Consider the following 23,077-nt stretch of genomic DNA (forward strand, 5'->3'; position numbering starts at 1 on the left):
AGAGAGATTTCTTTTGTGCCTCTTCTGTAGCTGTCATAGGTCAACACTGAAAAACAAATCCTAAAAGTTAAAAAATATTAATTGAGTTTCCTCTGTCTCTCTGGAATTTGGTACACGTTATAACAACTTTAGGATCTTATTACGTGGGCAGGCACCACTCCAGGTGATGGCAAAGAGCGAAGGACTGATCTCAGTGGATATAAACTAGCAGCACATGTGCAATGGCAACAAGCAAGACTGTACCCGTGTCCTTGCTGAAATCCTTGTCTCTGATACATTAACTTTTTACCAGTGTTACTCCCACATGCATTCACTGGTTGAGACAGCAGCTTCTCTCAGGGTGACATCTATCAACAGTAACCAATGAATAGTTTCATTTGCTCTTGGATGAAAACTAGTTTAAAAACCATTAGCGCAGAATTAATTTTAGTTTCAAACAAGGTTTATAGAAAATGACTTAGCTTCTCTGGAATTATGAAAGCGTCTCCACCTTATCCTGCCAAAAGAATAGTATAAACGACATGGGAACAGACTGGTTTCGGACGTGCTTTTTTTCTGGACTTGCTTCAGTTGTACTTTGGCTTTACTAATCAGTTTCTGGGAAGAATTCAAAGAGCTGGCGTTGCCCTAGGAAGCCCTAAATGCTTTGGGATCTGGTTCTCCAAGACACCATCTCCCTCCCCTTGTGATCCTGCCGTGGTTGAGATCAGCCAGTTTGATGGCAAGGTCTTTGGAACTTGCTTCTCAGCTTGTTTTACCAGAACTGGGATTTCTCAACTTTCCAAGGGAAGAGCTAAGCCAAACTTCTTCTGCTGGACCACTTTGAGAAGAGGCAGTTGACAATCTGGGGTACACAATGCTATTTTTAAATACTAACCTGTAGGGGTTGTAGTAAAGGTGTAATGGGTAGTTCAAGTGTTCGTGGTGATTTTATTTAACATAAGGAACGTGGCCAGTTTTGTTAAACAAACATAAATATTAAACAAAACTAGCTTCCCTGTCTGGAAAGGGAGTGAAGAAACATTTTACTTTCAGAGAAATTAGGATGCAAACCCTGAGACACAGTGAGATGTAGTGGCTACTTTGCCACTACGATTAGGTAATTCAAGATGCATCACTGCTCTCCCCAATGTCAGGTACAGTATTCTATCAAATGGGCAGGGTGTGGGCTCCCTGTTTTCATGCCTTTGTCAGTGTTAATTGGAAATTTGGTACACCAAGGAAGGGGAAAGGGCTTCTCTTTAACTTAGCTAAAGTTTGGTAGCAATGCTACTGACTGCTTTGTATGTAGACCCAAGAGATCAAGTGAGGCCACTTCTATTTCCACTTTCTCACAGATAATTAAGGGTCAAACTGAATGCAAAGTAAAAATGTGTTTTAAAAAAAGGGTGCACAGGATTTATCAACAAACCAAGGCGAATAACTTATTTATACTCTCTATGTTACTTCCAAAGACTTAAAAGCATTTTGAGGGTATGTATTTAGATGTGTCAGGAACATGAATATTTCAGAAGTCAAGTCTGTATAAATACCAAAATAAAAACAAACAGACCTGAAACCACTATTTAAGCAAAACTATTACTGGGCCAGATTCTTCCAACCATATTTACTGCAAACAGTATTTCCTCTGACTATCAGCCTGACACTGTCTACATTCAGTGGGACTTATCTAAGGTGAATCAGTCAGATCTCTCTTGTAACAGCAGGATCAGCATCTGGCCATAAATGGCAATTTTGTTCATCACTGTGCAATGAGCTCTGTGGCAGAGGGAGGGAAGGTAAGCGATTAAGGGGTAGTAAGGGTTGGACGGTAACTTCTTCAGTATTCTTCAGAAGGCTGGGGAAATATTGCTGTCTTTGCTCATTGTGTGTAGCACGCACCTTATACCCATCCCCAAAATCCTGGAAAATCATGTAATTGCTTCTTTATTAGAATACCACACAGCACGAACGACGGTAACAGGAGCTCAGTTACTGAAAAAGTGAAATATCACAGATATGCATTGAACTTTTTGAATGCTCACTGGGATCCTTTTCCATCAAGGAGGGAAACTGCTGTTCCCCAGTTAGGCATTCTGGGTGCTTCAAAGAGAAGGTTGTTCTTGTGGTTAATTGACACAGGCACCAAAATCCCCAAGCACATGTGAAACTTCCCTAACTTCAACTCTGCACCTCCAGGGAGTGCAGGCCAAAAAGGATGTGAGACCAGCCAAAAAAGAGGTGTTCTTGGCTCGAGAGAGCACTTAGCACCTATTCAGAAAGAGTGTTTGGAAGGTTTTTCACAAATGTAGGCAAGCAGCTCACTCAGGCTGTGGGCAGGCAAAGTATTTGTAGTATTCTGTTAACCACTTATCTTCAGATCATGCTCTTCTCACTGGGCATAATTACTAAACCCTGTGGATGTCTACAGAGACTCAAACAAAAGCACCAGGCAACATCAGAACAGCTGCTTCAGGGGCCAAAATAGTTCTTGGTTGCTCAGTTTTAAAAATTTTCTCTATCAAAGATAATTTTTCAAAAGACAAACCTAGCACTTTTCTGTGGAAAGGAAATGCTTCATTTTTGCAATTTTTACTCTAAATCTCTGCATATCACTGTGTAGCTGATACTCTTGGAGAACACATTTTGTATGGTATTACTGGTGTAATATAAACAGGTATTACTTTAAATTCTAAATACACCGTTGAAATAAGCAGTAAGTGGTAAACATATACTTCATTCATTTAATTTTTTCAAAACTGAATTTCTTCCCCACCTAACCATCTAGATATGGGTGGTTATAAGCCACTCACTATACAGACTTCCTCAATCTGAGTGAAAATAGGTTCACGTGTTTATAAACTTCCAGTTTATACTTTTTCCCATTTGATTTAAAATGATTCTTCTCAGACAACAGATTTTTTTTTCATCTTTGTATCTCTACTTCAGATGTTTCCTGTCTTTTTCCCTACACAATCAATGTATCTGTTACACCAGACCACTGGCAAAACTAGTGCATATAAATGTTTCTTGGTTTAACATGCTAACCAAAAGAATCATGATTTTTAGTTGCTGAAGGAGATGATTTATGGTCTTAAGAAATTACAAACCATTATAGAAAGTTCACTGCTAAACTGATTCAAGACTTCCTGAAGTCTGTGGGAGCTCTTCTATTGATTTAGATGGCCTTTGGAACAGATCCTACACTTAAAAATAGGACTACTGTGTATTACAAATGGAGTAATGAACAAAATATATCTCAATAAATATAAAATCTGAGGGGTGATTTTTTTAAACAAAATTTCCTCTGTAAGCACCCTAGTTTTACCCTTTAATGCAGTATCTTCTTGATTACAACAGGTTTATAAGCTTACTTGATGGAAAAAGTCAGTAAGGCTAAGTCTTAAAATAAAGCAATGAATGTGGCATGATGCAGACTTAAAAAGTTAAGTGCTGTAGACAGCCTCTATATAGAAATATCATTGTCCATTGGAGGCACGCTAGCAAATGCCCAACATAACCATTTTCCCTTTCCTTTTTAAACTTTTATTCTATTTGTAAAAGCTCTGTGATGCTCAATGCTGGTCCATCTTTTCAGAATACGGAATTACACCCACTTCCTTTTGTGCAAGAATTACAATAAACTTCCTTTAGTGCAGTAGTATCTTTGCCTCCAGTTTCTGTTAGGAAAGGGAGTTGGTGTTATTACAGTGAAAGAACGTAGCTCAGCTGGCTTAGACACAATCAGCTGATGATAATTAACCATCAAAGTTGAGCAAATCTTGTATCAGTATCCCCTATCTTATTTGTTTTGATTTTGATCATTGCAGTAAGAAGCCTGCATTCATGTACTGCTTGATCCAGACGAATAGCTTTAGAGCCAATATTTTAAACGCTCTGTCATGTATTACTTTGTTAGAAGACACGTCTCCATCCTCCTCATACAGTTCCACTGCTATTTAATGTGTACAACTTCTGTCTTTAGAAGATTATAAGTGAAATACCTCACTTAATTATCCAAACAATATTCCAGCTCCCATTCTTTCAACATAAATCTGAGCAATTAGCACTGTTAGACTAAGAATCTGGGGTCTGGAGATAAAATTTCTCCTGGTCCCTAACTAGTAATAATTATAGTTAAACCCGGGCATGGAAAGATTGGAATAATTTAGTGTCTCTTCTTCTTTCTTCTTCAGATCACAGAATGCAAATAAGATCCAGAAATAACTTTTCTATTCCATAGCAGCTGGCAAAGTCAGGTGTTAAGATTGGCTTTTAACATATGATCACAGCGACTACTAAACAGTATAAATTTTTTGAAGTGACAGCTTGCCAGTTCTATAGCAACTTGGACTATAATTCCTGTTTTTATAAACTTCCAACCTTTATAAGTTAAGCCCATTTTTATTGTCAATACACTTCAAATTTAACATAATGCCAAGTCAATTTTTTTCCTTAATTCTTGCATTCCCAGAAATTACTAGAAGATGAAAAAAGAGAAGCATTTAGCTTCATTTTTAGACCTGCTTTTTCTTCAGTTTGCCAACTGCTTATAAGCTCGCTTCAGCTTTTTGTTTTCTTGAGCATGTTTGCCACTTTAAAAGTATGAGGACGTAGAAGAATCAATAAAAGAAAGTTAACACAGGTTTAAAAAAGCTCCTGCCTGCCAAGGCCATGCTTAGACTGACAGAATCAACAAAAGCACAGATGAAGCAGACTAGGACACCTGCAAACTCTTACCGTTGGCTATGGGCCTTCACTCAGTACAAGAAATAAGTATTTTTGTGATGTGAAGCATCTGAGCTGACCACCTGAAGTCACTGGAGCTGCAGCTGATTGTCACCACTATCATCCTCATCCAACAAATTTTTATGCTTAACTTCAAGCAGGTGTGCTTGTGATTAAAATTTCCAAAGGCACCTGAAGTCCTGCTCCTGCAAACTCTTCATTTTTTCACCCTAACACAATAACCTGCAGTCTTACCCTCAGTTTCAGGGCACTAACAGGCCTTACCGGGGACTCTGACCCACGCTCCTTGCCTGTAGGTTCAGGGTTTCCATTTCTGTCCCTTGCCTTTAGTCTCTGCCTCGCAAGCTGCATTGTAGGAGCGTCTCTCTCCAGCCCTATCCCTGGCCCTGTGTCCTAGATTGACACTGGACCTACGTTGTACATAACTTGTTGCCTGGATGGATCCCACCTTGCAGCTTGCCTTCCGTCATGTCTTCGGCCATGCCTCCTGGATGAACTTTGGAGCCACATTGTAGCCTTGTCTCTATTCCTGTCTCCTTTTGCTCCTGACTGGATTCTCTGAAGGGATGCTGGACCTGGTTCATTGCTTTGCCTCATCTGGGACAGTCGATGGACCCTGCTGCCTTGCCCTGCTCGGGTGCTGTGGGACTGGACCCTCCTTGGTGAGGGCACTGCCTGTGCTGGGGTCACCCTTGGCTCCCAGTTCCCTTTCTCTCAGGGAACAGGCAGACCCTGCAGCTCCCTGACACTTGAGGAGGTGATTCAATCAGTAAAATAAACTGTTTTCCTTGAATTCATTGGGCTTTAGATCAACCCATGGAAGTTTTAAGACAATGAGAGTATTTGCAGCCTGCAAGATCAGCCCTTCAGTTTCTTCACTGAGATTCCCCCTGAAGTGCAGCACTTCAGATGCTCTGCAATAAAAATGTGAAAACCCAGGCATGCTTAGTGCAGCGTACCATTCCTTGTTCATGCGTGCTATTTCAACTCATTTGAAAAAAGTAGAACTATCTGAACCTACCTTCAAAGTGCAGAGAAGGCAAATGGGATAAGTAAAAAATAAATCAATTTTCAGCCAAAAAAAGACTGATTTACAAAGTGAACTTTGTACCGTATCTATTTACAAGGCACAAAGAAATCCTAGAGATCTAGGACCTCTGTCCCAGAAAATTCCATTTTCCAAGGAAAATCTCTGCCAGTGAAAAGTGCTGGAATCATTCTTTCAGCAAAAAGTCAGGGATGATACAAAAAAAATGGAGGGAAGGAAGGGGACACAGTAGAATAATATGTTATCCTGATTATCTACTCACACAGAGGCTACACCAATAGTAGTTCATTAAATGTGACAGTTTTCTGGCTCATAAGCCACCTGGAATTGTCTGACCATGGCCACACTATTAAATTCTCTCCGCCTCCAAAACAGGGTGACCACATCAAAACTCCAATTAGGAACAGTTTTTGGCCTTTGCCAACCCCTGAACTGTGCCTGGGAATTGACTGGGAGAATGCTATCAAATTTGTTCCAGAATTGTACCAGAATCTCTTTCAACAATAAATCCATACAGACAAGAAAGTTCAGTGCAGGAGAAAGGTCCCCGAAACTACTTCATTTACTTGTATAGCAGTAGCGCTAGACCCCAAGGAATGCACTTTCTGTATCTTTCTCTTACACTACAGTCGAATGGCTGAAACTGTGGCGCCATAATAATTTTGCTGACTCCTTTCTATTATGTATTCATGCCATGGAAAAAATCAAGCCTGCAGAATCCCATGATACTAACTGACACCACACAACACAGATGGTACATGTTCTGCTTGACCTGTCCAGCAGCAAAGTCAGAGGATTTGGTCAATCAGCCTGCACTCATGTCCTGACTGGCCATCTGCCTATCTGATCAGAAGAACCCAGGTAACTACTGGCCTCACTGGGAACGACATCTTAGGCTTAGCCAGAACATAGACTGTTTCTCCTCCACCAAGGAAAACACACCAGATGGGATACTACATCTGACAGTGGTGAATGCTATATCTACAAAGGTGTGGATCAATGACACTTTAATGATCAGTGACCCCTTTAATGGCTTTTCCAAAGTCAACGGAATGACACTAACATAAAAGCAGAATCAAGCCTGCTGAAATTCTGGATATAACATTTCCTTATGCATGTGGGCTTCCCAAGAAAACTCTGAGGATTAAATAGTTACCTTCTTTAAATTTTGCTTTATAGTTGTACTGTCTCTCTCCACAACCTTCATCATTTCTTGGCTTGCCATATACAAGATGTTGGCTGCAGAAAAAGAAACATGCAATAACTTAAGTACATAGCAAATTTTTAGAAAAAACAATACGGGCCCAACCCTGCAAAATTAAGGCAACTAAAGCAGTCACCACCCTGACAATCCCACTGAAAAGAATCCCACTGACAGAAAGGGCAGAATTTATCTCACCTAACTGAATCATTAAAAAGGGCATATAGACTAAATTAAGTCACCCCCCATTCATTCATTCCATGATTAATGGAAAGGGAAAGACCACTTTGGAACGTAACTCTATCCATCTATCTTACAGACTTCTGAATCAGCCCATGGCGATGACTTTCTCCAGATCAGAGAAGGAACTTTGATGACTAGCTTTCACTACATACTTTTATAAAGGTGAAGGTAAGCATGATGCATCACCCATGAAGTGTTTGCAAGAGTAGGCTTTTAAATACTAAGCATACATTAAAAGGCATTATTAATCAATAGATTATTAAATTATTGACATTTCAATATGCAAGTCATTCAAATGTTCAATATAACAAATAATAGAAATAACGGCAAATACAAGTATCACTGAAAACTGCAGTCCAGCATAATATTGATTGTACTTACTCAGACAGGACTGGACTGGACACCAAATGTCTAAGTCTTACCTTTCTGGAATGTAAAGTACTAAAAACGGCTCAGTGCAATTTATTGTGAGTTCATCTGCAAGATACTGTCTCAGAGACATAAATGACTGAGTCTAATGTTTGGACATCTAATTAAAAGCTGTCTAATTTTATAAGATGTTGAGTTCTGGCAGATCCCATGTATGTTAGACAGCAGTGGGAACTAAGCACTTCGGAAAAGCAGGTCACTTTGCCTGGAAGCCTAAATATTCATAAATTTAAACAATTTGTCACAGAAGGATCACACTGTGTCCACCTAGCCTGGTGTCATGGTTTAACCCCAGCCAGCAACTTAAGCACCACGCAGCTGCTCACTCACTCCCTGCCTCTGCAGTGGGATGGGGGAGAGAATCAGGAAAAAAAAGAACAGTTTAACAGGACAGAAAGGAAGAAAATAATAATAATAATGATGATGATGATAATAATAACAACAATAATAAAATTACAATAATAACAATAAAAGGATTGGAATATACAAAACAAGTAATGCACAATGCAATTGCTCAGCACTCACCAACCAATGCCCTGTTAGTTCCTGAGCAGCAATCCCTCCCAGGGCCACTCCCCCCAGTTCCTATACTAGACGTGACATCCCATGGTATGGAATACCCCTTTGGCCAGTTCGGGTCAGCTGTCCTGGCTGTGTCCCCTCCCAACTTCTTGTGCCCCTCCAGCCTTCTTGCTGGCTGGGCATCAGAAGCTGAAAAATCCTTGACTTGGTATAAGCATTGTGTAGCAACAACTGACAACATCAGTGTGTTATCAACATTATTCTCATACTAAATCCAAGCCATAAGACTATACCAGCTACTAGAAAGAAAATTCACTCTATCTCAGCCAAAACCAGGACACCTGGCTTCTGTTACAACAAAACCTACAGAAGTTCAGCAAGAAACTTCAGCTCACAGTCTAAAACCTGCCTTTGAACAAGCACACATCTGTTAGATTATGAGTTTTGCTGCTAGAATAAACCTCATGTATTCAACTGCAGAATCAAGAGTTGCTACACGACCATCAATGTTGCATTATGTCTGCAGATAGTGAGAGGTCCTCCAAAGCATGTTCAGACTTACCCAGTTTTAGTAGGGGCTATCCATTTCTGACATCAGTGCTGTACTGAAGAAATGTGCAGATAACACCATCCAAAGAATTAGCACTTCTTTTATCCTTTTTCTCTGCCCAGTCAGCTTACAGTGCTAATAAGATGGCCAAGGCTCTCCTGCCCTCATGATCTGAAGCCTCTATGCTTGTTGGATCACAGAGACATTCATAAACTATACGTGGGAATGAAGGGCAATGTTCTTCTCCTTTCTCAACAGCTTGCAAAACCAATGGAAACCCCTGAATGGCTAAATTACCTTAAAGCATTTCAATTTCCAGGTCCTAGAATGACTGAAAGTATTCTAAAATACTAAATCCTCTCCTGAAAAACAGGAGAAAATGGAAAGACTTTGACTACTTTAAAAATCTGAACCAATGAAGTTTTGTGCATAAACAGTTAAGGACAGTGTTGGATCTGATACTGCTCTGACACAGGAGTAATACTTTCTCACAATGTGTGATAGGGGAGGAAATGGCAATCACATAGGTCTTTGGTGGTGACCAAAACATGGAGTTGGCTGAATTCCAGCAGTGCTCTAAGGAAACAGAACGCCACCGGAGAGATGAGTGATGGCTCCAGAGATCAAATGTTAAAAGACAAAGCCAGTGCTCTCAAGTGACAAAAAAAAAAAAAAAAAAATAAAATAAATTCCTAGAAAGTAGTATCTACTTCTGAGCCAGCCAAAGAAGATGCAATTCAGTTATATGCCTGCAGAGCTCTGTCTTTTTCAATTAAACATTAAATGCAGCTAGTGCAAGTTCTTCCTCTCCCAGACAAGATGAAAGGGTTACAAATGTGACATCATATAGACAATCCAGCAAATTTGCTGGTCCCATCCTATTCTACTGGGCAAAGGGGCCTCCGTGCACTTTTGTGTCTAGCAACCCCATCATATAATCCTTTGGTGCAGCTGGCAAAAGTCTGTCCATCTACAGCATTATTAAGTTCACACCCTGACACTGGTCTTCTGCTTCTCAATTCAGCTCCAAACCCCAATGCATTTATACACCTTTGTGTTTGGGACACACATTAGAATGCACCTTCAAAAATCATCTAGGAAAACCTTAAGTGAGAGGTGTGAAAGACAACGAGGAATTCCATAGGTATTTAATTAATTTCACATTGATTCCTGTTTCTAATGTGACAAATGTGACTTTAATGCTCAAAATGCCTACCTATAAATGAAGCTAGCTGTCTGTCAAAAGCACTGATCTGTGTTGGAAGGAAAGGCAGAACATGGAGAGCAGCCCTTGCTACCCTAGGTGCAGGTCCTTCAGGTGACAGATGTGGCTTACTATGGATTGAAAAGATTTTACAAAGCACTAAGTGCAAGACCCTCGATTTGGCAGGCTATCTGTGGCAATGGCACTGTTACCCAACCCATTATATGAGGATTTCAGTACGCCGGGCTTTCTATTTTCCAGTCCAGAATAAGGTTCTTGTTAGCAGGACATGGTGGATAGCCTACCTGCAGTCAGAACTTTTGCCATTACCTTGCAGCATCAGCAGTGGATGGTAGCCAGGAATGAAAATACTGCTGGCCATCAGTGCAGAGCTTGACACATACCAGTTCCTTCAACGTTACTGGGATTCTGCAGCCAGGTCTCCACCTCCAGTTCAGTCATACAGCAAAAATGGGAACAGTAAGTGCTCCCCTTCTCCCATCTTACTGGTTTCTCTGTCTACCTCTTGTTCTTGGTGGGTTCTGCTCATATTCTGAGTTGCTCTTATGTTTTTTTCAGTAAAAAATAAGAAATGAAGTGGAATTCACACACTTATTAAACTTAGATTAGTCATAAAGATCCTAAAGGTAAAACTGTAAGACAGCAAAGGCAATAATGACAGTACTTTAAAAGGAACCATCTCTGAAGGCTTGTGTACTGTGTAAGAAAGGGAACCAGGAAGGCAGGATTAAGCTAAACCGGATGAATGGCAAGGTTCAAGAGTCTATTTCAACCAAACAGAAATCCTTCAAATTTTGGAAACATGATCCTAGGGAAGCCAATAAACAGGAACTTAAACTTCGGCAGGCGTTAAGTAAGAGGAAATTGCAAAGAGCAAAAGTAGGTTTCCAAGAACAAACATTAAAAGATTAAAAAATAAACAATAAAATATTCCTTAGATATATCAGAAACAAGAGGCCTACAACAGAGCTTGTACAGGCTAAGGGAGTAGCTAAAGAAGATAATTACGCTGTTTGGAAGCTAAATGACTTTCTTTTTTTTGCATCCAACTTTCTTGTTCTGTGCATTCAGGAGGTTTCTTCTCTCTATATTCTTTTTCTGGCAATAACAATTTCTCTTTGTGTAGTGAGGTATCAAGAAGTAGCAACAGTGGGGAGCACAGAATATATCAGGGCTAGAAGGTACATTTAAGAGTTTTAAAGAACCTTAAATAAAGAATTGCTGAGCTGATAACAACCCTGCTTCGTAAGAACCACCCTGTCCTGTGGCTTGGGGAGTAGAGAATGCTAATTGCTACCGATTTTACAAAGGAAAATAGAATTTTACTGATCTATAATTTCTTAAGCATTTCAATAAACACAACCAGATGACAAAAATCACTGGTCTTCTAAAAGCTCTCTGTTACATTTCACACAATAAACTTTGGTTGAAAATAAACACCTGTAAAAGGAAAGGTTGTAAAGTATGAAGAAATAGTCTGGAAGTGAAGAAAAAAGATTAGGATTAGATTAGATTAGATGTCGTCACAGCAAGGAATAAAGTCTAGATTCACCACAAATATAAAAAAAAAAGTAGTAATCATTACTGAAATCTCTAAATAATCATTGAACACACCTGGTGATTTGATAATTTCTGGGGTGGGTCAAATCACCTCTCAAGATGACTCTCTTTTCCGCAATAAGACCTTTAGACCTTCACTTGAATTAAGTGCCTGAACTGAAGTGGGATGAATCCTGGCCTAACATTCTAGTCCAGCTTCATATTAAAACCATGGGTAACTTATTTCTTAAAGATCTGGTCAATGGTTAAGTAGTTTATTGACAGCATTTGCAGAGGACACGATGCTAGTGAGTTTGTGAGGATCAGGCAGTGAGAAATGTGAGGGAGACCTAAAAAGGAGACAGAAAAAATTAACACACTAGCAAATGAAATTCAAGTTGAAGAAATGGTAAAGAACATACACGAGGAAAAAAAAAAATCAAAATATTCTCTTCCCTTACAAGCTTCTAAGTTAATGTAAAGAATGGAATCAGAAACCAGAGACTCCTAAGATGACTGTTGTTCACTGTGGACATTTACTCAAAATTCCAATCAAATCATGTATTATGTTTCACAAATAGGAGGAGGATGATGAGACAGAATTCTGCAGTACCATTACAGAAATCACATAACATGACCACACCTGAAGAACTGTGTATGCTAACAGTCACGACCTCTGTGGGACACTGCAAAACTGAAAATGGTGGTAAAAACAGTCAAAGAAGTACAATTACAGATGTGTTGTTGCCATCATGTTCATGATACTACATAATATACTGTTTTTCCCTCATACAGCACAATACATTACAATGCAAAACAATAAAAGGAAGTACTTTTTTAATGTCATATGCAATTAACTATGAACCTTACTGCCACAGGAAACTGATAAGCATACGTATTTGCCACATTCATATCTAAGCACGTTGCCCTGAGCAACTCTAATTGTAAATACAGTTAATAGGATTAATCTTACGGCAAATACCTACAAAGGTCAGATAACTTATACTTCCAAAAATCTCTCCTTTCAGGTACTATTCTCTAGATCTGCTACCATTCTTGCTTGGTTTCCTCTGGATACAGCCAGTGGCTCATCTCTCTCTTGAATTTTACTGATGCAGTATTTCAGCTCATGCTTGAGAGTGTCTCTCTCTTCAACAGCAGAGCTGTAGCTCTTTCAGCCCATGTACCTATTCACATGTACGAAGATCACGTCTCACTTTACAACACGACGTGTTAACCCACATCAGCTTGTGACCCATGATATTCCCAGGATTTTTTCCGGCAGAACTGTTGTTTAACCAGTGATTTACCATCCTTGTACTTAATGTACATACAGAACAACTCGTCTCTTTAAGGACTGACAACATTCTCATCTCCCTGCCCCCCAGTCGCTTCTCCTAGCTTGTGAAGGTCATTTTGATCCTCTCCCTCTCCAGAGTATCTGCAGCATATTCTACCATGGTACTATCTGTAAAATGAGTAAACACGCACTGTATTCCATCAGTCACATCCCACAACTACTGAATAGTAAAGGAATGAAGATAAGACTGTTACAAAACCCTACTAGCTACATCTTCCCAGATTCAAAAATCCTCCTGAACCCCATTTTCCAAACAGTGCTACATCTGACTGGCTGTTGTTTCAGGTATGTCATATTTTCCAAATGTTGTTATAAGAATGTAACAGGAGACACTGTAAAAATCTTTACTAAGGCCAAAATATCCTAAATCTACTGCTTCCCTCTAATCCATGTTACATTGTAAGATATTTAATGTCTGTGGAAAGCTGTACTGAAAGAGATACCATTATAGAGCAGGAACAGTAACCTTCTCTCTTGCTGCTCTGGAATGTCAAACTGGGCTTCTTCAGAAAAGCTATTTTTCTCAAAAGCTAAGTCACAAGTTCAGGGAGAAATCTCTCTGCTATTTCCTAATGCCATACTCTGCTAACCTTGGCATTTTTTGAATATTTAGTTCTTTCCTTTTAAAAAAAACCTTGTTCTGTTTCCTTATTTCATCAATACCAAACTGCTTTTTCAAAGGAAACAACTTGGAAGAATTCACTTGCTTTTTGTGTGTAATTAGAAAGCCATCTCAAAAGGCTCCCAGGGACTGTTACTATGAGCATTTCAGCAGCTCTGAAAATCAGGCTGTGAACTGGGCACAACCAGAAGCTGAGACATACAAAATGAATGGCCTCTGAAATCCTTCACTAGTCTATGCAGAGGGAAGTCATCTTGTGAGATCACCTTGTCAGTGCTTGCTACCTGGTGTTACCGTTGCTGGAAAGACTTCCAACCTGTGCTAATGCTTCCTTTAGCTGAAAATCTCCAAACATTCCCAGAATCATTACCAAAAGCCCTGGAAAAATGTTTATTGGCTTTGATTATCATGATTTCAAGTGCAATATAAAATGCAACCTAGAGCCCATGTGCTGAACTTCCTGAGTGATGAAGCTGTCTCACCAAAATCTGTAGAATGAGTCACTGAACAAATTGAAGCACATCCAGGAGTCTGCAGGACCCTGGCTCAAAACGCAAACATAGGGAATTGCAACAAAGGGCTGTGTGGAAGTTGTATCAGTCGTGACCTTGGTGTCCATGCTAAAATTAGGGTGAACATGTAGCTTCAGCCTGTTTGGCGTTCACCACTATATCTCACTACTCACTGAAGAAAGAAATATCTAGAGTTTAGTAAAGACAAAGTAAGATTGAAATTAGTATTCTGAAAAATCATTACATGTGAAAGATAAGACTGAATGTGGGATGAAAGGTCAGGAGGCCTGGAATTTTTCTGAACTACCACTGAAGTCCTCTGAGACTCTGTGCAAATTACAAAATCTGTATGTCTCAGTTTCCTCATTTTAAAAACATGCTTCAGGCTGCTATGACAATGAAGTGGGTTTTGTAGATTGTCTTAAGAATAGTTGAAGTGAAAAGCATTGTGTAAACATAATTACTATGAATTAGTCCTTGAAAAATATATTTCTTTAACAATAATGAAATTTACAGAGCCAAATTGATCACGTCCCTTTAGAATTGCCCACTACTACTTTGAACGTTGCATTTTACAGTGATCAAATAACAAAATCTTCACAGCTATCTGATCAAGAATACATCAAAAACAGAGCTAAGGGCCTGTCTGTTAAGTACCCAAAGCCAAGACGTGTCTCTGTGAGAAAACTGTACTTGTTGAACTTCATATGCCTCTCTAAACCTGCTTAGTGAAGCCAACACAAAAGGCTTGGAGGACACAATACTGCACAAACATACACTTCTGCATATGATCTGCTACCTCTTTGCTTTTAACAGAAATGCTTAAAGTGGTAATGTTAAGTATTTGAAGGATCGGACCTGTCCTGTAGTTTGAAATAGGTATGTCTTCTTCCATCAATCCCTAACTGATACTTGGTTCAACTGAAATAAACTGATCTTGTCATAAAATGAAGATGTATGCAGTGTTTGCACGAGCTATGTGAGAAGTTGTGCAGTTGATACAGTTTTCTACTGAAACCAAGCGAGTTCTACCAGCTTGGTGAAGGAGGAACTTAACCAGTGATAAATCATGAAAACACTCAGCATTTTAAGAACGCCGCCATGAGATGTGTAAATGAGATGAACACCAAATACATCGGTTCCTTTGGTAACTTGGATATTCAGGCCCTGAAATGAGAAGAGTTCTCATGGACATGAATGTGAGCACTTCAGAACTCCAGTCAGAGACCCACACAATGCCGTGAGAGCACTTTACTTGGCATGGATGGTTTGCAGTATCAAGCCTGGAGATGAATCCTAAATCCCGGCTCACAGAGATTTGACTCAAGAAGCCATCTCTATCCACTGAGGATACATAAACTGCAGTCCTCTCCTGAAAAGACTTTGGAAGAAAGGAACAAAGCTTATTCTTTTCTCATCCTTTGCCTGCATGGTAAAAGGCCAGTACCTCTGCCTTCTCAATACCCATCTAGGAAACAGGCTCTAAAGATTTGGTCTTGAATCAGCCTAGATTTCTAGGAAAGGAATGTATAGAAGCTCTTTAGCTTTTCCTGCCAACGTATTTTTGCTTATTCAATTTCTTTATCTGGTTTAACAGTCTAAAGCCAGTTTCAGTGGGTTGTTGGGGTTTTTTTGAATTTTCATGGTCTAATTCCATTCCTTCAAATCTGTACTTATACATATGCTGGACTGATATATTATGAGTCTGCCTGTGTATTTTTATTACATTCTATTCCATCTCAAATTGCTGGTACCCCTTGTAATTCATAACCAGATCACCAGAGTTTAACAATGAAAAAATCCATTGTTAATTATATAATTATCATAAACAATAAGGCCTTACAGCTTAAAAATGAAATCAAAGTTTTAACAGACAAATGTCATGTTTATCATGCTTTTAACACATAAATACCTTCTTAAAATATCCTAACTGCTTATATTCAGATCGTTTATAGACACAGATTACCTTGAAAATGGAAGCCCTTAATTTATTCCCAGGTCAGGCTTACGAAATTAACTGCCAACTTAGTTTCTCCCCATGATCCTGTCAATGACCTTTTTCCTGCCCTGGTAGGATCATTCCCTCTCCATGGATTAAAGGTGATTAAGGATCAGTGTCAGTTTAGTCTCATACATTTGCTAAGCAGAGACGACAAACTGTGCCAAAATGTGTTTGATTTATTTGTGGGGGTTTTGTGATAGAGGAACCCCGATTGGGCTCAAATCAAGGATCCAGAAAAGAAAAGAGTGCTTTATATCATTGGTAGCTCTTTAACCCAAAGTGTCACAGCAAGGACTTAATATCCTTCAGCTAAATTATTAGTTTTCACAAACAATAATGACTGAAATCAATCAAGCTTTTCAGTGCTTGGGGTTATTTAACCACCAATTCAATTAGCCAGTTGTTAGATGAATACCTGTATCTGTTAAGCTGAACTTCAAACACATTGATATATCCACAATGCTTTCAAGCAAATAACGTATGAAATAGAAGATTTCCCGATTTTGAAGAAACACATGTCTAGCAGTGTTATTATTACTTTCTGAAGATTTTAGAGCTATATCCTAAACCAATGTGTTGTCAGTTGACTCTATGGATATCAACATAACTATGCTGGAACTTGGAAAGCTGTGCTAATTTCAGGGAAGAAACATGATTCTAACTTGGGACAGATAAACTTTCTCTTTATACTTGATTCTTGAAGCAATACCGAGATTTCCTGTACTAAGACTGAAATATGTGTTTTTCCTCAAGTCTTTAAACTTCTTGCTTGATTATTGAACATCCAAAGATCATTTTCTTGCTTATTTGCAAGAAAAAGATTAGATTAGGGCTAGACTAATCGTAAATTTACGCTAGAAACTGAGAGGTCACATTATGTTGTCTGTGGAAATTCAAGATGAGTTCGAACTATGTCTGTATGGAAAGAAGTCTCAAAAAAAGACGACCTGCACATGGTGCACATATCTGTAAAATATAACAGAGGGTTAAGTATTTCTGAGTTAACCCTGATAAACTTTGAGAGATATACATACCCTTGATTAACTTAAAAATCAACTCTGTGTTGTGGTGCCATGACTAGATCTCATTCTCTGTGGTTTTGCTCTGTAGTCAGTATCTTAATTACGTAAAAACAATATTGTATTCTTTGCTGGGCTAAGCAGATGAATTTACTGTGATAGAAAGAATAGACAGAAAGAGATGCCATACTGGTGAAACAACAGAGACAATAACAAAGAAAAAAAAACTTTTCAACTTCATTGGCTAATGAATTTCAGGAAATAATCAGAATAGTTCCTTTTCCAACAAAAATGAGTGGTTGTGAAGATAGCCCCAATCTAGACACTTTAATGGATGCACACACACATTCTTTAATAGCTTGTTCATCAGACTAAAATAAACATAAGACTACAAAGGGTTACCCGAGCTCACTTCATTTCCCTACTGCTGTTGGCTTCAGATTATGTTGACTCTATCAACAAGATTATGGCTGTAGGTGTAAATTTATTAAGTCCCACACATCAAAATATTGTTCTATTTTGTAAGTTAGTAGGAGCTATGCTCTGGAATGAGTACAGGAAGAAACATGAAGCCAAATTTTACTTCATGGTCCAGACAGCACAATTTCGACAGCATTAACCTCGGAAGAACATACTATATGATTTTCCAGAGTGGACAAATTCAGAGGAAAACGAGACCGCAGCTCTACCTTCATCATGCTTCCCAAATGCAAATCTGGTGCCACTACTCTTACCATATTTTGAACAACCAACTCCCTGAGCAGATGAATACAGAGAGTGAAGAGACTTCTTATGCTGTCTTACTAAGGCCACCATATACTAAGATATTGTCTTTTTTTACCAAGAAATGAACAAACTTTCTTTAGCTAGAACTGGAGAAGTTTGTAAGAGACCAGTGAGCACCTTCTGACTGTGGTGCAGGCTATGGGTATTCTCTGTATTTCTATAGGGTATTCTGAGACCCTGCAGCATAGGCTTTCCTAGTCTATCTTACCTTCAAACATTAAATGCACCACCTTTTCCTTTGACTTATCAATTTCTCAGCTTCTGCTTTGACAATTGTGAAGTCAAATTTCCACAGCCTGTTTTCTCACAACTGCTTTCCAAACAATCAAACTGTTGCTGCTTTTGCAGGTATAAATATGCGCTGTATCTGCACTATTGTTGTACTAAATGGAGTCAGGAATTATTTTGTGGCCCTGAGGTCAACTGGAATAGAATGGCTTTTTTTCACAGAATTAAATTTTTCCTCTACCAAAACTCCTTATTGGGAAGAGTGCATGGCACTGCTAACTCCTGAACCGTGCCTGAATAGTAGGAGAATGCTAGTTGGGGAAGGCTAAAACCATACCAGAAAATTAATTAATAAACAGTATGGATGATCGTATTCCAGTGCTACCATGAGTCCTATACTCATTTAGCTGATTTCTAGAGGTAACCTACCTATCTTTGGCAGGTCCTACTATGTTTCTGTATCCTGCATTCAACATGCAGAATGCAGATTCATTCAGACATTCAATCAGACATTTTCTTAACTTTCAGATCTGCTTTTAACTAATGCCTGACATTTTTTGCCTGTATTTTGGTTTCCTCAAACATTCTGTGTTGCATCTGGTTATCTGTTTTGCTTGGTTCTCACTATGGTAAATTGTCCCTCATTAGAGTTCTGAAATTCTGGATGCTACTCTTTCATCTTTAATTAGTGTGTATGAAATTGTAGGGCTGGAAGGCATCTCCATTGGTCTTTTTGTCTTAAGGAGAATCAATGATATTGCGACATTTTCAGCAGATACTTATCCATCCTGTCCTTAGGAAGCACAGACGATGAAAGTTTAATTATCTTCCTAAGAAACCCAGTCTAGAATTCCATTCTTATCATTAACTAAAATCTAACCTGAATCACCTTTTCGCAATGATTCCATTACACATTACCTTGCCCACCATGGACACATGGATTAAATTATTCTCCTTTACTTGAAAACTCCTACCATGTCCTTCAGTTGTCCCTTGTTTAGTCTAAACAACTTTAGTGTATTTATTTTTTTCCTTGAAGGTTGTAATTTCTTGATATCTGTCACGGGATTCACTTGATTAAATGTGGATATCTAAAGCTTAATTTTTCGCCCCTTCACAGTCAGTGGAAAGAACACAATTCATCTCATCCTAAAGTAGTCACCTAGATTAGACAAGTGTTACCCATATCTCTCCACTGACTATGGCAGGATTTTAAGGGGATTAGTGGATGAATAGAGCTCTATGTTGTAGACATGTTAAATATTTCTGTCCTAGCACAAATGCTACCCTTTTGTGAATATATTCAGCCAATTTGCCTCTCACCTTCAAACTCTCTATATCAAACTGCCATATATTCTCTGCCAATTGCTTTCTCTGCTTCACATCTCTCTCTCTCTCTCAGGCAGTACATTATAAGAACATAGCTGAACAGTCTATATGTTGACAGATTCCTTCCTCTACAGACACCAAGCACACTACATTATGGCATACTGGATGGCTTGGAATTTTATCAGAAAAAGTCTCTTGAATCCCATCTGTCATGGTTTGGTGGACGTAGTACTCAACAGGTCTCCCTGTCTTTAACACCTGGATATCAGAATTCCATGCATCCTCCTCCTTTCTTCCCGCCGTTCTTTCCTGAGCAAGTTCTGTCCCTTCATATTGATATTCTAGTTCTGTCAGTTATCTCGCTTATGTCTGTTAAGCAAATTAACTAATAGTTTTGGTAATTTATAAAGGCTTGCAACGTTACTTTATTTTCCATACTTTTGGAATTTACATTACATTACCTGCACACCATCTGGCTCATCTGCCCTCTTCCTGCCAGCATTCCTTTGATCTCTTATGAAGTTCTTTGCCTACCATAACTTTAGATCCTTCACAAGTGCACTTTTGCTCAAAACAATATAGATTTTTTTTTATGTTTCCCCTTAAACTCATCCTCAAGCCTTCCTTACTAAATCTTCCAACGTTAATCACCTTTTCATGGTTCAGGAAGCCAAAGTCCCCATGACATCGGTCTGACTAATGGTGCTCCAAACTCTGTACACCTGTGCATACTTGCAAATATTCTTTAGAGGAAGTACAGTGGTTTTAATAACCATGTCTTATGCCCTGTGAAAACCAAGCAAACTCATTACACTGTCATTAGTCTCTCACTCTCTATAGTTTGTTTCCATACATCTTTCATTCCCGCATTGACATTGCAGTTTCCCAGGACAGTTCTGATACTCTGCCTTGCAAAACTATCATTTACTGTCAAATTTTTCACAGAACGCATCTGCTATTTCACCATTTGCCATTTAACTGCTATTATTGCTATTATTTTAGACTGTTGTTTGCGTTGGCTAAGGACCACAGCAGAGACTGGGGACACATTTTGTCAGGTACTGGCAGTACTGCACATAGAAAAGCCTGAAATGATGCTTTCTTCTGTCACACAAGGGACTCCCACAGAACCTCCACAAATTCTTCGTCTCCTTCTCCCAGAAGGCTTCACTGACGCCTCCCTTAATAAATCTGCCTGGCAGCAGGATAATTTCACAATAATCTGGTATTGCAAAATGCTTGAGGAATATTTTAAAATAATATGCAAAACATTGGCAAGTTTTAATTCCCATTCCTGGCCTCTGTAAAGGTAAGCTGGAAAATATACAAGTAAATTGGTAATTTGATGGTAATTGTAGCAAAACTGAAGAGTCCAAACTGACTGCCTGATGGATCTTTTTTGTAACTAAGAATTAGTTACAGCGTGTGGGAGTGCTAAAGGTCCCAGTTAAGAGTCGGCTTCAGACTATCAGGAAAAACATCATTTCTGCTCCACGGATTTTACAGTCCATTTCTAAATCCATGACTGTTCAACACTGAGTTGCAGATAATGCAGAGTTCTGCTTGTCCTTCTGAGGGGCTACTAGCAGAAGGTGGAAGAAGAAAATAATTTTAATTCAATGGGACTATTATTGCCAAAGACTACTATTTTCATGTGCAACACAGCTCATCTGTACTTTGACATGCTGTAATAAGACTGTTTCAAAAGTCCTCTAAACGCTAAAGCAAAATTGCTTAAATTGCAAAGTGATGAATCAATTCTAGGTTGGATTCCCATGCTAAAGCGAAACGCCCTGCAAAAAGTAGATTGAACTTTTGAAAATAGGTTTCTTCAGGGTATGCACTACTATCTGGTCACACTTTTTTTCCTGGTAAGTTGCCCATCTTATTCTAAGGTTTTTTGGAGGACTGTAACACTAGTTTCCTTTCCAGTTTATCCTTTACTCTTGAGGAAGAAATCTCTGTCATTCCTCAGAAAGAGTCAGAAAACAGTGGTAAGAACTAATAATACCAAACAGCAGTGTAATTTCCTATGGGGAAAACATATTGTCTACCAGTAATTATTGCCAACAGCAATCTTGGAAATATCATATAACTTATTGTTTAAAACATCAAACAGAAGGAACTGCTTAGTATCAAGGATGACTAATGCAGGAACATGTGCTTCCACACATGCACACACACATTAGATAAAATGTTGATGTTTGGAGGTTTACAAGATGTAAACATTGACTTTGGGTTCTACTTAAGTTTACACTTGTGTTTAGTATGAAAACATACCAGTATATATGTAACCATGATCGACATAAATAGGGAGAAATAGCTGCAATTGTTATGATGGACTTCTCCAATCTGCTTGGTACTATACTTGCAGGAAGATCAGAACTATACAAGAAAACCAGTCAGCTGCGCTTGAGAAAGCATACTAGAGGCTGAAGGCAAAAATAAAAAGTTATTAAAAAATTATACCCAGGTGCTTCACAAACAATAGATGCTCTGTTGAGGAGTGCGAAAACCACTCATTCACTTTGCATGATGAAGCATGTACAGGTAAAGTGGGGTGTGCGATGGAAACTGAAATGTCTATGGACTTAATCCTGCCCTAAGTTACTCTGGAACAACCCCCATCATCTTCAAATGACAGAACTATCCCTTAGCTGGAAAAATTCATCTCCAGTTGGCCGTGATGACAGGATTTCTCCTAGGGTCCAAATTTTTGGTTGTGGAAAGTGTCTGCTCTCTTACCCTGCAAGAGTGGCATAGAAGGGTCTGGTGTAAGTGGTGCTCAGTCCCACAGGGAGCGCCCAGGATGGACACCCTCTGCAGCAGTTTGGCATCTCCACACTATGGTTTCTGCCTGAGCTCTACTGGGATTAATATGCTCTACTAGACAAAGGTTTATGCATGTGAGTAGCTATATGGAGGCCAGTTTAAGCGCTTTTCTGGATTGAGACCTGATGCTGCCTCTTTCTTCAGGAAGCCTGATGAAATTCAGCAACTGGACCACCCGTCCTTTGAAGGCAGTGAACTTCCTCTCAGACAGAGTGGCTTTGATTGGTATGAAAGGTGAACTTTACACCACTCTTCATTAAACATAAATAACTGTTTTTAAAGCTCATTTTAAATACACCCAGCCATTGCACAAACCGGCAAGAAATCCCCTGCACCACTGGGTTTCCTCAAGATAAGCCAACATTTCCTTCACAGATCCATGAAGGCTCTGTAGGCATTTTCTCCTTGTCAATATTGTCACAGTACAGAATTAGGCAAGGGAGACGGTGAGCGCTGGTGGACATTTTCATGACAAGATGCAGCGGCAAAGCAGATTACAATATTGCTGTAGCTGACTGTAGGAATTACATCCAGACCAGTGTCCCCTTTAGGCATATGGAATGACAGGTATTGCATCAGTTAGCAGCTTTGTAAATGTCATTTTCCAAAAAAACCTTATTCCAAGACACAAATGCCTATAGTTTACCCATAGGTATGGACTTTGTGTGTGTTTAAGTGCTTTGCTGGGACTGCACAATAAAAGATTTCAATGAATCAAGCTGAATTCCCAACCAGTAAACACAAGTTATGACAAAGCCATGAGCCCTACTTCAGATATTCCTTAGGAGAATTTAGACAGACACTTCTGAGACAAAAGGCATGAGCCTACTGCAGAAGGGAATCCTTCTCCTGAATTCAGGGGGCTTTGTATTGGGCCCAAGGAAAATAAAGTGCCAAATTGC

The 23,077-nt window shown here is 39.1% G+C and overlaps 1 protein-coding gene across 1 annotated transcript in view; it reads right to left on the bottom strand.

Moving 5' to 3' along the window:
• LDAH (lipid droplet associated hydrolase) overlaps positions 1-23,077 on the bottom strand; it is a 127,521-nt gene that overhangs the window by 10,160 nt on the left and 94,284 nt on the right. Inside the window, exon 6 of the mRNA XM_049819023.1 lies at positions 6,933-7,015. Coding sequence (XP_049674980.1) covers positions 6,933-7,015 — 83 coding nt within the window. The remainder of the gene's footprint in view (positions 1-6,932; positions 7,016-23,077) is intronic.

Source organism: Accipiter gentilis, chromosome 16 (genome assembly GCF_929443795.1).
Source record: "Accipiter gentilis chromosome 16, bAccGen1.1, whole genome shotgun sequence".
Lineage (NCBI taxonomy): Eukaryota > Metazoa > Chordata > Aves > Accipitriformes > Accipitridae > Astur > Astur gentilis.